We start from the raw sequence: 15,336 nt of genomic DNA on the forward strand, positions 1-15,336 counted from the left end.
TTTTATTCCTGTAGCAAAACTGTTGCATTTCTCTTGTGCAAATGACAGAGCAGCAGGAAGGGTGGCAAGATTAAAAGAGCCTGCATAGGGATTGAATACTTCTGTGTGTGGGGCTCATAGCTGAGGAGGCTCCCTGCATGCTGCTATGCAGCAGGCATTTTGGGTTAGCAGTAGGCTGATGGATTTAATGATACAAGGATACTGTAGCTCACGAAAGCTTACGCTCAGATAAATTTGCTAGTCTCTAAGGTGCCACAAGTACTCCTTTTCTTTTTGTGGATACAGACTAACACGGCTGCTACTCTGAAGGATACACTAGCCATTCCTCAAGCTGGGGCTGGACCAGCAATCACAGAAAATTCCAACTCCTCAGCTCACAGCCTGGCTGCAGAGGATATATGTTGGATCCAAGATTTTAGCCATAAGAAAAAATCATATTCAAGGACACAAGTATATACTTTGGGTGTTGTCCCACATTCTTTACACAGGGAAAACTCCAACTGAGGTCATGGGGAATTTTGCCTAAAGATTGTGGGATCAAGCTTTTTAATTCTATCTGGAGCAGTTAAAATGCCTTGAGAAAAAAAAATTAAAAATAAAAATCTATGTATAGACACCATAATGATTGCAGAATTCTCTCGGCACTCTTTTGTTCTTTAAGGGCTCTATGTCATTATGGTTAGGACAATAAAATACAGACCTAAGGAATTACTATTTAAAAGTATTTTCCCATTTTTTCAGCAGGGCGTAATAGCATAAAACTCTATCTAGAAGCTGTGGCTTCTATTACATTTAATTACTTCTCCCTTTCATAGATTCCAAGGCCAGGCCTAAGTTCAACGGGACTATCTGAATGAGTAAAGTTACTCACACATAAGTGTCTGCAGGATAGGGTCCTCAGTGAGTTCCCCATTTGTAGAGTTTTTCACACAAAAAATAAAGAAGAGAATTAAAAAAAAAATAGAAAAACAACTGTAAAACCATAACAGTTTGTAGCGGGGCTCAGGCACAAGTGTAATAACTGAAATTACTTCTCACTCGTGTTTTTGAGTTTACTGTATTTCAAGTTGATGCTACTCCTTTAAATTAAAGGTGGCTGTTATTAAATTTAATTGGTTTCACTTACAGTTTGTATGTTATTGGTGCAGCTACTAAATAAGGGTGATTACTAAGCCAAGCTGGCTTCTAAATGAAGACATATGGTATGTGAACTTTGTGGTTTCCGACTTCCTGGCTTATCAAAATATACAGCTAATAATGCTAGCATGTCTTTAACACAAGGCAGCCATTACAGAATTCTGTCCACTCTCTCTAATAGAGCTCCCCCAGAAGAGCTGGATGGGGTGAGGGGGAAATCATTTAAAAAGTAAGATCTTAGTGGATTCATGTAAAAAGCAAAATATTTGGTTTTCACCTTGAATACTTTTTGTTAAAACAAAAGGCTATTTCCCATGGGAAACACTGTCAGTTTCTAGTGAAATAATAGTTTCCATCAAGGGTAAAAACATGATTATGTTTTGGGAAAAATTTCATATTCTCCCCTGACAAAGGTAGTGTTCTCTGGTAAACACAAAAACTGCACTCTGCATGACATTTACAAATACTGGAGGAAATATGCGCTTTCACAAATAAATGTTTGCAAAGTGAAAATTGGAGGTTTCACTCGGCGCTGGTTTCCATTTAACTTACTTTAGCCTATGCCTCAGTCATATATTATGGTAACTAGCCCAATTCAACAGTTCTTACTCAAGAAAAAGTCAGCATTGTCTTCAAAGAGCTACTGATTTGCCCCCAGTGACATAGCCTGGAATTGTAACTTGTTATTTCTTAAGAACTAGGCAGAACAAGCTTCATGGTAAGAAATCTACCTAACTGGTAATTAAAGAAGCATATTATGATGTTCCATTTGTTGTTTTTGTTTTTCTTGGTCATTGATTTATTATTTTAAAACTATTTCCTATATGCCTTTTTCTTATTTAATGCAATACTCTTTATGCCTAGAACTACCTATATTTTTACAATATATTTTACCATAGTGGAAGGTGTAGTCTAAGAATTTTAAGAGATTAGGTAAGTACTAGATTTGGGAGATCATCTCATATCTAAATTCAATCATTATTTAGTAATCTCTGAGTACAGAGTAGATAAAAACAATCTAAATTTCAAAAAAATTAGTTTTATGCAAGCTAAAATTTAAAGTTACATACAATATTTTCTCTGCAATTAACATTACTCTACTTTTAATTAAAAATGGTCTTTGGCATATATATATAAAGCATAAAAATAACAAACAAACATACAATACTTATGTCAAAAACAATTATTATTATTATTACTATAGTACTACAAAGCGCATGTGCAATAAAAAAAGTACTTTTGAGTCACCATTCTAGCTTCATATCTGCTTTACTCCACACATATTTTCCTCCTCGACTCAGAAACATCTTCTCATCAAATCCACTGAACTTTATAGCATGTTCTATGCCTACATCCAGAATAGATTTGGAAGGCTCTTTCCGTCCATTTCTACAGTTCAGAAAACGCATCTAGAAAATTCATAGATTAAGAAAATTAGAAAGTGGCTAAAAGTGGAGTATTTCTACAAAATTAAATAACTTAAGCCCCAATCCTGTGAAGTCTCATGCACATGGTTAGCTCTGCGCATGTGAGTAATTCCACTGAAGCCAATGAAACTACTCGCAAGTGTAAAGTTAAGCACGTGAGTAAATCTTTGCAGGACCAGGTCTTTTTTTTTCTCCTAAAAGATGGTACAAAGAGAGTTAGAAAATATCCTGCTTAGTTTACATATAGGTAAAGAATACACATTCCAATACAAATTAGTTCTGCAAATTGGACTTCACAGTGAAGATCAAATATAACAGATGTGTAAACTATGATCCTGATCCTGCAATTGGTTGCATGCAGGTGGACCCCTATGCACTTGTGAAGCTGCTCACTCAGGTCCATTTGCAGGATCAGGTCCTGTGTTTGACTTGTCTAAATGTTTATGATGATGAATGCAATTTCCTTGCATCCACATGTAGCAGGCCACTCTTTCAGAAACGTGTGGAAAGTGCTGTATGGGGTAAACATTAAACTGAAATAATTGTAGGTTAGCCTGCTAAACCATGAATAATAGCATAGCCCATATTAACTGATAGACAAATATTAACTCATTAAGTAGCAAATGAAAACTTACATATTCATCCAGAATGAGGTATGAGTCTCTCATCTGTAAAAGCATAGAAAAAACTATAAATTACTAAACAAACTAAAATCTATGTTTTTACTGAAAGTTAGGGAGAAATAAGGTATAGGCATAATAAGTATCCATTCCCTTAGGGCTTGATCCAAAGTCCTTTGGAATCAGCTGGAGTCTTTCCATGCACTTCGATGAACTTTGGATCATGCCCTTAGTGAGCAGCAGATAGAGAACCATGAAGGTGGCTTTTTATGAAAGAACAAATTGTTGCTAGACAACCATTTTTTGTTTGGTTTAAGGATCAGATTGAAACATGGGTGCTCAAATGGATACAGGTGCTTTTAAAATATATCCAATCACTTTTACTTAAACGTTCACATCACCACTTAGATATGTACAGGGAATATCCATTTTACATGTTTAAATGATTTTATGAAATTCAAAAGGAAGGATGTGGCCCATTATGGCACCCACATTTGAAAACTGGGCTCCGAATTTAAAAAAAAACTTATCTATTAAAATGTAACCATCCTTATATGTTGTGATCTGGCACTAAATTCCTCCAGATTCTGTCTTTTTTTGTTTTGTTTTGATTTAAATTCACTACGTAGGTTTTTGCTTAGAAAACCTAACCTATTACTGTTACTCTACTGGTATTTTGAATGCCCCCATCTACCTTAGTACCACCAACATTGCCTGGTCCAGCTACCATAGAAATCAATTGCAAAATTCCCACCGATTTCAATGGGGGCAGAATTGGGCTCCACAAATGTAAGTATCCCAGTTTTATGTGCTTTTCACTCCATATGGAATAGATTTTTTTTTAATTCTCCAAATATAAAAAAAAACAGCTTCTAAAGGAATTATATTGTCTAACTCTAAGTAAGTATTAGTAAGTGAAGCATTAGCAATCATGCTATTTTCTAGTTTCTGATAATAAAGAATTATCAAAGAATAGCTTAATTTTACCTTCTGATTAGATTCTGGAACTAAACATGAGAGCTCTCTATGGCCATCTAGGAATCGTTCAAAATCTTCATCGCTGATAATAAATTTCTCTGCTTCTCTCAGTGCACCTTCACCTGTATTCTCTCCTTCAATGAGCAGGCATTGGAATACCTGAAAGACAGAAAGTATATGATGAAGGTTGTCAAGTATCAGAGGGGTAGCCGTGTTTGCCACTTTTAAAGATCCAGACTAAGAGTCCTGTGGCACTTTATACACTAACAGACGTATTGGAGCATAAGCTTTCGTGGGTGAATACCGACAAAGTGGGTATTCACCCACGAAAGCTTATGCGCCAATACGACTGTTAGTCTATAAGGTGCTACAGGATACTTTGCTGCTTTTACATGATGAAGGTTGTATATCTGTCATAATTACCATGGGAAAAAACAAAACATAAACCCCACCATGACTGAGAGGGCCTGGGTCTCTCTTTTCACAGTGGTTTCAACTGGCTGAATCTTCAGTGAAGTCAAGGAGCCACACCAGCATACCATGGAGTGTAAAACCAGCATAAATGATAGACGCTAATAGGGTGAAATCCTGGCCCCACTAAAGTAAATGGGAGTTTTGCCATTGACTTCAGTGGGGCCAAAATTTCTCTCATAGTTTTTTTCCTAGAGATCAAACTGCTTGATCTCCCACTCTGTTACACCAGTGTTATGCTGGTTCAATTACATTTATTTCAATGGAATTAAAATGCTACAAACTAGTGTAACAGAGTGGAGGATCAGGCTCTAACTATTGAGAAAGACTCTTCCATGCATCTTTGAACATTTAAAAGCATGCAAGTCTTACAAGATTTTAAACTACTTAGGACAGCTATTTAACACTTTTCTAATGAAAAATATACTTAATAATAATTGTGTATTCAGACTTCTTCCTTTTTTCAAAGTAATATGACATTTTCAATTTTTTTCCCTATGAAAAAACACGATGTTCCCTATATGTCCCAAAATTACCAGACTTCTGTATGGTGAAAAAATATTTCCTTGTAAATAACACGAAAGGGCAAATTCTCGACTGTATCTGAGTGTCACTCAAATGCAGTGAGGGAGGTGGCCTGTCTGGGAATTGGTTATGGATCCCTGATACTAAGTGCCATCATAAATTAGAGCCACAGCTCTATCTCACCCAACTGGAAGATCAGTCATAGCAGAGCTCTGTTCTACCATGCCCCCTTCCTGGAGGGTTGCCAACTTTCTAATTGCACAAAACCCTTGTCCCGCTCTTCTCTGAGGTCCCGACCCCGCTCACTCTACCCCCCCCACCCCCCGCCGCATCGCTTGCTCTTCCCCACCCTCACTCATTTTCACTGGGCTGGGGCAGAGGTTTGGGGTGCAGGAGGGGTGAGGGCTCCAGCTGGGGGTGCAGATTCTGGGGTGAGGCCAGAAATGTGGGGTTCAGGGTGTGGGAAGGGACTCCAGGCTTGGGCAAGGGATTAGGAAATGGGAGGGGGTGAGGGCTCCAGCTGGTGCCAAGGGGTTCATAGTATCAGAGGAGGCTCAGGGCTGGGGGAGGGGTTTTGGGTGAGGGGGTGTGGGCTCTGGGGTGGGGCCAGGGATGAGGGGGTTGGAGTGCAGGAGGGGGCTCTGGGCTGGGGCCGAGAGGTTTGTAGTATGGGAGGGGACTCCAGGCTGGGGCAAGGGATTGGGGTATGGGAGGGGTTCAAGGCTCCGGCTGGGGGTGTGGGCTCGGGGGTGGGGCCTGGGATGAGGGGATTGGGGTACAGGAGGGGGCTCAGGGCTAGGGCAGAGGGTTGGGGTGTGGGAGAGGGTTTGGGGTATGAGAGGGGGTTTCAACCTGGAGCTGGGGTGTGGGAGGAGGTTCAGGGTGCAGGCTGTGGCCGGCTGGCGCTTACCTCAGGCGGTTCCCGTAAGCAGCCAGCATGTCTGGCTCCTAGGTGGAGGGGCCGGGAGCTCGGCTCCCTGCCCATGCCCGCAGGTACTGCCCCCACAGGTCCCATTGTCCACAGTTTCTGGGCAATGGGAGTTGTGGAACTGACGCCGACGCTCCAGGCTGGGGCAGCGCATGGAGCCCCCATGGACATCCCTGTGCCTAGGAGCCAGACATGTGGCCACTTTTAGGAGCCATGCAGAGCCAGGACAGGCAGGGAGCTTGCCTTAGCTCTGCTGCGCCACTGACCAGACTTTTATAGGCGCAGTCAGCACCCGGAGCTGCCAGGGTCCCTTTTCAACCAGGCGTTCCGGTCGAAAACCAGACGCCTGGCAATCCTACCTTCCTGCTTCTCCCCTTTCCCTGAGAAGAGAACATGTAGCCCTGTATTTCTTGCTTACCTTCCATCGGACAGGATTTAGTGCCTTAATCTGTTCATTCATATCTTCATGAACATTAAATCTATTAATTACTGAATTTAATTTAAAAGCCACAGCATAATCTCGGCACCACTTTCTCAGTCTTTGGAGATTCTCAATGTGGTTCTTGTTTCCTTGTCCACGGCCAATTAAAACATTGACTTCCTCATCAAAACTATCACAGGAAACTGCAAGAATGTCTAGGTAGTCACCTGAAATAGACAAAACATTAAATAATATTCAATGTCTGTAGTAAAGAGTCATTAACTGCCCAGCTCTGCCATCTTCCACCTGCAAGTACACCCTCAAAACCCATCATGAGGAACCCTACCAAAAAGGATTCCATGTGGTCACGGGAGGACTGGAGAGCATCTCAAAGGTGATACACCCCTTTTCTACACAGACATGGGGACGCCTTGAGCTAATGTTTTTAAAGTCAGTCTAAATACCTCTGATTTAAAAGTACACATAAGAGTATTTGGTTTTGTTTGTGTTTACTGTAAATGTATTATTAACAAAAATATCTACAGACAGACACCTTACTATAAAGTTGAATTGAGAAGACTCCTGAAACCCGTGCATCTTTTTAAACATACACATCGTTCTTTCTTACCGTAACGCTTGAACCATCGTTCTCTAATCATGCTGCCATTGCTCACAATGCTGACACTTGACAGTTTTAGTTCCTGCTTGCAAAACTGGACCAATTTGCCCACAAATTCTCCTCTCTCTTGCAGAAATGGCTCTCCTCCTGAAAAGTTTATTTTTTCCATACCTAGTATTTGACAAAAAAGAGAAATACTATTTAGATTGGATAAATTTAAGTTTTGGGAACTTTTTCTCACAACATATGCACAGAAGAATACAGATGATTTGCACAGATATACTAATGGTGAGCCACAGTCCATAGACTCCCCTTGAGTTCAATAAACTGTTCCAAAAATGTATGAAGAGGGTAAACCCCTTTTTCTGCTAAAGTTTTGCTACGATTTTCATAAATGTATGAAATTCCCATTGACTTCAATGGAGCGAAGTTTTCAGCCCTTGTCTCTATTCACTATGTAAAGTACCATGCACATTATTGTACAGAAGATATTTAAAAATCATTAAAATTATAAGGCAAATATTTTCAAACCTGGGTATCTGAAAAGATACTCCTATATCCACTTTTAGATACTTTATTTATTAATTTAGCAGGCTATCTTCAGGCACTTAAGCTTTGAAAATGTGGGCTAATATAATAATCAATCCTCTTTGCTTGTAAGCCAGACCTTTACCAGTCAGATTTGCGTCCCCACATTTAGATGATATCAGCCTCTACTGCAGGTTTTTGTATCTTTTCACATTTAAGGCAGCGACTAGATTTTAACTTTGAGGCGCTGTCTGAGCTCCCTCCTAGTTGAACCAAAACTAAACATATTCGTCTGAAATGGCAAAGGAGATTTATTGTTTTTTTACCAGGGAGAACTTTTGGCTACATTTTATGAAGATGCCACACAGCAGCACTACTCCAAATGTGTCCCATATACTGTACTTCCAGTACTTTTTCAGCACATGACTGAATAAGGAGAGAACTGGAGCCTGAACCTACTCTGCTGGGCTTCTTTAGGTCTGGATCACAGCTTTAATTCAGGGGTAGTGGAGAAAGGTGCCGAGGGAGGGAGAATTGGGGAAATTCTTGATCAAAAAGGGGGAATTTTGTCAATTCCCCTCCCCATGAAATTCAGCATTTGGACAATAAATTTAAAATAAATAATAATAATAATAATTAAAAATAACAATCAATCAGAATTTGGACCATGTCAGAGTATTTGCTGCACTAATTGGATGACCCAGCCAGGCGGGGGGCGGATGCCCTGAGTCTACAGCCCCGGTCCCAGCAGCGGAGTTCACCCCGAAGATCCCAGGGCCAGCAGTGGGGCAGACTCACCCGCCTCCTTGAGCATGGTCAGCCCCCTCCTGGCTTCCTCGAGGGGCAGCACGAAGGAGGTCTTGGCCGTGTGGAAGCAGAAGCCGCAACGGTAGTTGCACTGGCGGGTGAAGTGATAGTTGACGCTGGTCGGAACCGTGGGCACCTCGGCGCCATCCGGCTCCCCAGCGCTCTCCTCCAGCAGCGGGGGGCTCCTCCCGGGCAGCAGCGCCCCCCGGAGCCAGCAGGAGAAGGGCGCCAGGCAGAGCCACAGGGCGCTCAGCTGCGCATGGAGGACCCGGAGCAGCATCGCCAGCGCCTGGGGCAAGGTGCGCATCTCGGCGAGGTGCATGGCGCGGCGAAGCTGCAGCGCTCTGGGGCGCAGGGCAGAGGCGCGGGCTCCATTTAATAGCGGGGAGCATGTGACAGGCGCTGCTGGCTGGGGGAAAGGAAAGGGCAGTTTCGGTTTCCTTTATGGAGAAGCGAAACTTGGCTCCAGGTTGCGGCAGCAGGCGAGGTGTGTGGAGCCCGCGGCGAGCCCGTTTACAATGGGCCACCCCCACTCCCTGCCTGGTTCCCGCTGCTGTGCATCCCCCTCCCCACTTTGGGGCCCTGCTCAGGCCCGTGCCTGGCTCCCAAACAGGCGCTTGGGAAATATGCCCGACTTCTGGTTTCAGCTGGTTAGTGCCCTGCTTCCCATCCACACCAACGGAGCGGTTCCCGCAGAGCTACCCTACACCCCTGATTGCATCGGACATGCTCCCTCCCCCTGGGCATCCCTTAGGCGACACAGGGGGTGTCTGCAAACCGCAGTCCAGCCAGCAGGTGTGATTGAGGCGTGTGCGTCTTCACATCTGACCATAAGGGGCGGGATGCCCTCGGCCTCTAAAACAGCTGGGCGCTGTGCTGCTGGCCCATAAGGAGAATCATTCTAGCCTGGGCTCCTCTCTCTCCTGCTCTCCCCCCGCCTGAGGATTTTCTGTTATAAAGGCCCTCTCTAGGGGTGCTCACAGCTGGCACAAATTAATACAGCCTCAGAGGACCAGTCCAAGGCAGAGTTGCCTCAAGCTTGGAGAAGTGGCACAAAATTTCTAGTCACCCTACCTCCCAACCTGTGTGCCAATCTCGAGCTGAGGCTTGGGGTTAGGGTGACCGGATGTCCAGATATTAGGGGCTTTGTTTTATATATGCAAATATTCTCTCCCCCCCCCACCCCGGAAAAAAAAAAGTGTCCCTTTTTTCTCACTTGCTATCTAGTCACCCTGCTTGGGGCCAGAGTGTTTAATTTCCCACACCACTTTATGGCTCCCAGGCCATCAATATTTTCTCTCAGCTAACATTTTCACACAGAAGTTGGTCCAATAACTTACCTTACCCACCTTGTCTGGCTAATGTCCTGGGACTAAGATAGCTACAACAACACTGCAAACAATTTTCAGAGGGATACATAAGAAGGTTAGGAGTATGGTGGATTAATTTTGTTCAGACAATGAATAATTCCAGGGCTGTATTACCTACTAGCACTTAATGTTTATTTGAAACAAAGGCTCACTGATGTGGGGGAGGGAGGGAGTTTAAAAATGCAAATGTCCCATAAGAAGACTGTCAGAGTTAGCCAAAATGTTCTCATTTTCTAAAATCTTCTCTACACCCTGCTTGTGAAATGAAAATTACAAATGCTTTCTTCATTTTTACCATCAATACATTTTCTGAATATGGGTTTGGACCACATACCCAGAATTACCTACTAGGGCTATACTTCACAGCTCTAGCATAGCAAAACCCACATCCAAGTTTGCATACCTGACCTCAGCAAATCCTACTTCAAATGTTATATACAGCAGCAGTAACAGTATTGGATATTGGATCTGGTAAACAAAACAAGGTATTTGGTGTACCTATGTGCATGTTGGTTACCAAAACATTCTTCCAGCTCAAACATTCACCAATGCATGAGCAATGCAGGAAAAACACAAGTGTACTTTTGTGTATAATGTACTTCTCTAAAATGTTTTTTGCAAGCAACGACTGTAATAGTCTTTTTTCTGCATACAACGTTCTAGTGTAGGCTCAAAAAAAAAGAGTATAAAACTACCTGGACTTTTGACAATGTTAAACACCAGGGGCCTGATTCTCTCCCTATTGACTTCAGTACAAGTTACTTATATCCTGCAGGGGAAGAATCAGTCCCTTGCACACAAAGTGTCTCAGATCAAGTCTGGCTATGTTCAAGCAGGTGGGTGAGTGTACAAAAAAAATTGGAAAGTAAATATATGTTCCAGAAAAGGTACTTGAATAATGCATGCATTGTGTACCCAGTGATCTGCCTTACAGCCTCAGCAAAGGTGGCTTGGGAGGCATCTCCTGATGAACAGCGCACCCACATATGTGAATGCAGTTTACTCCCTAAGTGCTCCAAAAGAGAAAAACACCAGTGTAAGATAGGGATTTCATGGACCATGTCTCATTCCATTCCTGACTACGTGGGCTTACCACCAGTTCCAGATAACATCCCTATGAGAAAAACAGTTTAGTATCATCTGCAAACTTTGCCACCTCGCTGTTTACCCCTTTCCCCCAGATCATTTATGAATAGGTTGAATAGGATTGGTCCTAGGACTGACCCTTGGGGAACACCACTAGTTAGCCCTCTCCATTCTGAAAATGTACCATTTATTCCTACCCTCTGTTCCCTGTCTTTTAACCAGTTCTCAATCCATGAAAGGATCTTCCCTCTTATCACATGACAACTTAATTTACGTAAGAGCTTTTGGTGAGAGACCTTGTCAAAGGCTTTCTGTAAATCTAAGTACACTATGTCCACTGGATTCCCCTTGTCCACATGTTTGTTGACCCCCTCAAAGAACTCTAATAGATTAGTTAAGACATGGTCTCCCTTTACAGAAACCATGTTGACCTTTGCGCAACAATTTATGTTCTTCTATGTGTCTGACAATTTTATTATTTACTATTGTTTCAACTAATTTGCCCGGTACTGACATTAGACTTACCAGTCTGTAATTGCCAGGATCGCCTCTAGAGCCCTTCTTAAATATTGGCATTAGTGCAGTAGTGCCTTTCTCCAGTCATCCAGGACCTCCCCCGATCGCCACAAATTTTCAAAGATAATGGCCAATGGCTCTGCAATTGCATCAGCCAACTCCCTCAGCAACCTTGGATGCATGAGATCTGGACCCATGGACTTGTGCATGTCCAGCTTTTCTAAACAGTTCTTAACCTGTTCTCTCACCACTGAGGGCTGCTCACCTACTCCCCATGCTGTGTTGCCCAGTACAGCAGTCTGGGACCTGCCCTTGTCTGTGAAAACCGAGGCAAAAAAAAGCAGAGTACTTAAGCTTTTTCCACAGCATCTGTCACTATGTTGCCTCCCCCATTCAGTAAGGATCCCACACTTTCCCTGACCTTCTTCTTGTTGCTAACGTACTTGTAGAAACCCTTCTTGTTACCCTTCACATCCCTTGCTAGTAGGGTGACCAAATGTCCCATTTTTATAGGGACAGTCCTGATTTTTGGGTCTTTTTCTTATATAGGCTCCTATTACCCCCCACCCCATCCCGATTTTTCACACTTGCTGTCTGGTCACCCTACTTGCTAGCTGTAACTCCAATTTGTGCCTTGGCCTTCCTGATTACACCTCTGCATGCTCTAGCAATATTTTTATACTGCACTTAGGAAGGAAGATCCCATGCACCGCTATAGGCTGGGGACTGACTGGCTCAGCAGCAGTTCTGCAGAAAAGAACCTGGGGATTACAGAGGACGAGAAGCTGGATATGAGTCAGCAGTGTACCCTTGTTGCCAAGAAGGCCAATGGCATATGGGCTGTATTAGTAGGCGCATTGCCAGCACATCGAGGGAAGTGATTATTCCCCTGTATTCGGCTGGTGAGGTCACATCTGGAGTACTGCATCCAGTTTTGGTCTCCCCACTACAGAAAGGATGTGCACAAATTGGAGACAGTCCAGCGGAAGTCAACAAAAATGATTAGGGGGCTGGGGCAGATGACTTACAAGGAGAGGCTGAGGGAACTGGGCTTATTTACTCTACAGAAGAGAAGAGTGAGGGGGGATTTGACAGCAGCCTTCAACTACCTGAAGGGGGGTTCCACAGAGGATGGAGCTAAGCTGTTCTCAGTGGTGGTAGATGACACAACAAAGAACAATGGTCTCAAGTTGCAGTGGGGGAGCTCTAGGCTGGATATTAGGAAACACTATTTCACTGGGAGGGTGGTGAAACACTGCAATGGGTTACCTAGGGCAGTGGTGGAATCTCCATCCTTAGAGGTTTTTAAAGCCTGTCTTGACAGAGCCCTGGCTGGGATGATTTAGTGGGTGTTGGTCCTGCTTTGAGCAGGGGCTTGGGGGAGATGACCTCCTGAGGTCTCTTCCAAGCCTAATCGTCTATGATTCTATGGTTAAGGGCGTGTGGCGGGGCACCTTGGCAACCAATGCAGTCAGACCTCTGAGCTGGGAACATAAACACTCCCGCTGCCAACACGGGACTCCCAATCCCTTGCAACCTGGACGAGTTTCGTTTCTTTCATCACAACTGCTTGTTTTCAAAGATGTTGTCATCGCCTAATGTGCAAACAGATCCGTACAGCCTCCCAGTCGTCCCCCACCCCCACCCCCTTTTTTTTTCTAGTTGTGTGTGGTTTCCCAGCAGCAGCAAGGGAGCTGGGTTTCTCTGAAGTGGTTGCTCTGCAGAGGAGCGAAGAGCCAGCTGCTGCCGCTGCTGGCTAGAAAAGCTGGCCCCGCAGCCCACACGATAGCAGCACCTTTGGTTTTCAGCTCCAGTACAAGCCCTGCTGACAGCTGGAGGGCTGGGCGGGTAACAAACTACCCGCTCGCTTTCGTTTCCCCCCCGCGCCGCCTTATCGGGTTTCCCTGCCCCCGCAGGTGCCATGGAGGGGGCGGAGAGGCCTTGGCGCCCGCTCGCTTTCGTTTCTCCGAGTAGCTGTCGCGGGGCGCTCAGCGCGGGATGCTCCGCCGCAGCCGCCTGGCCGGCCTCACGCTGCTGCTGCCCCGCTCGCTCTCCGCCATGGCGGCGCCTCCCGCGGGCTGCTCCGCCCAGGCGCGACCGTGCTTCGCTGTGGAGGGGCCCGGCGCGGACCTGGTCTGCTTCACCCTCAGCGGCAGCGAGGGCGCAGGCGGCAGCGGCCGCCCCCTGCCCCGCTGCTTTCTGCCGGCTCCGGCGCGGTGCTATTCCCTCTGCGTCCCCGCCGCCCCTAGCGTCCCGGCGGCCAGGCTGCACCGGCGTTTGCGGCAGAGGCTGAGGCAGGGGCCGCTCGCGAGGTGCCGGGTCCTGGGGCTCCTCTGCTACAGCGCCCCCGGGGGGCAGGCTGCGCTGGAGAAGGGCTTCCTCATCCAGGACCCGCAGGGAGGCGCGGAGACCGAGCGCGCCCTGGAGGAACTGCTGCGGGGCCAGGGCGCGCTGCCGCCGCCGCCGCCGCTGGGCGTGTACGAGGCGGGCGAGCGGGGCGAGCTGTGGCAGTGCCTGTGGGCCCTGCGAGGGGCGGGCGGCAGAGACCTGCTCCGCAGAGCCCGAGTGGTGGCCGCCGAGGAGCCGCCGCTGCACCCCGCAGTGCCCGGCCTCCGCCACGCCGCCGTGTTCCTCTCCCTGGAGGCCGCCCGCAGCGTGGTGGAGCAGGTGAGATCCCGGGCAGGGGCCCGTTCAGAGGGAAATGGAGGAAGCTGCACTGGGGAGCTCAGCCTGGCGGCAGGTCCCCATGGGCTGTGCGCCTGGTCCTTTCCCATCGTGCAATCCTTTGGTAGCAACTCCGTATTGACATTGGCCCAAGTGCGGGGGATCGGGTCCATATTTTCCCTTCTTAACCCCTGGCGCCCTGGGCCTGCTTAGCAATTCGCGTCTTCACCTAGGATGCTGCATCCTACTTTCCCAGGGTCTTAATTTTTGTGTAGAGGCGCATGCTTACCCTGAAACTGAACTCACACCCCAGGGTCGTTGTACTGACTTAAGTAGACGTTACTTCTGAATGACACCAGCTTACATAAAATCAGGCACCGGCCCGCAGGCTGTGGAATCATAATGCATAGCACTTTTCATCACTCGATCTCAAAGTGCTTTACAAATGAGGTGTGTGTGAGTATCCTCATTTTACAGAAGGGGAAACTGAGGCACAGAATAGTGAAGTGACCTGCCCAAGGTCGCCCAGCAGACCAATGACAAAGCCAGGTCTCCTGCGTCCCAGCGCAGTACCCTATCCAATAAGCCATACTTCTTCTTGTAAGTACTTTAGTGTAATAAGAAGTTGCATGTACCTAAACAGGTTACTTTTAGTAAATGATTAATGAAGTCCTATCTAAAGTGCTAGCTCCATTGCTTTCAGATAATTTTTTCAGAGTAACTTTAGCAGCCCTTACACCTGGGGAGTTTACTCCACCTTTCCTTACTATCTTCTTTTTTAGAAAACATATCCCTATTTTTAAGAAGAGATGGAGCAGAATCACCACATCTGGACCAAAGATTGGGATTGTTCAAATCAAAGACTTTGATTCTTATGTCTGTCTTAAAATTGTATTGTCCTTCTGTATTAAACTTTACCCTTTCCAGTTAAATATGGTCTTTTGAAAAATACCTGTGTACCGGGTGCTCATTGAGTAATCAATGTTACATTTATTACAGTGCACATCGTTTATCCCTGAAGCCACAGCTGTCCTTGATCTAGTGGATAAATGCCCCAAGCATTCAAAAAAGGGAGATTTTCCTGTCATAGTTATTGAAGGATTAGATGCAACAGGTAGGTGCATAATGTGAATATAGAATCACAACTGAATAATTGTTAAAATATTGTCTGACGTGACTTCTGTGCATGCTTAAGGCTCATGAGATGTTCAAAAATAAGACTTCAGAAGTGATTGGCAG

General features: G+C 45.4%; 2 protein-coding genes across 2 annotated transcripts in view; one reads left to right on the top strand and one right to left on the bottom strand.

Moving 5' to 3' along the window:
- RSAD2 (radical S-adenosyl methionine domain containing 2) lies at window positions 1-13,514 on the bottom strand. Its single transcript, XM_073336083.1, has 6 exons — window positions 8,453-13,514; window positions 7,136-7,297; window positions 6,505-6,734; window positions 4,172-4,321; window positions 3,200-3,232; window positions 1-2,546 (listed from the first exon to the last, which is right to left on the bottom strand). Exons 1-6 carry the CDS (start codon window positions 8,781-8,783, stop codon window positions 2,382-2,384), a joined length of 1,071 nt encoding a protein of 356 aa, XP_073192184.1. The 5' UTR covers window positions 8,784-13,514; the 3' UTR covers window positions 1-2,381.
- Window positions 13,157-15,336, top strand: part of CMPK2 (cytidine/uridine monophosphate kinase 2) — a 20,159-nt gene continuing 17,979 nt past the window's right edge. The window contains exons 1-2 of the mRNA XM_073336082.1: window positions 13,157-14,100; window positions 15,097-15,211. Coding sequence (XP_073192183.1) covers window positions 13,432-14,100; window positions 15,097-15,211 — 784 coding nt within the window. The 5' untranslated portion in view covers window positions 13,157-13,431. The remainder of the gene's footprint in view (window positions 14,101-15,096; window positions 15,212-15,336) is intronic.

Source organism: Lepidochelys kempii, chromosome 3 (genome assembly GCF_965140265.1).
Source record: "Lepidochelys kempii isolate rLepKem1 chromosome 3, rLepKem1.hap2, whole genome shotgun sequence".
Lineage (NCBI taxonomy): Eukaryota > Metazoa > Chordata > Testudines > Cheloniidae > Lepidochelys > Lepidochelys kempii.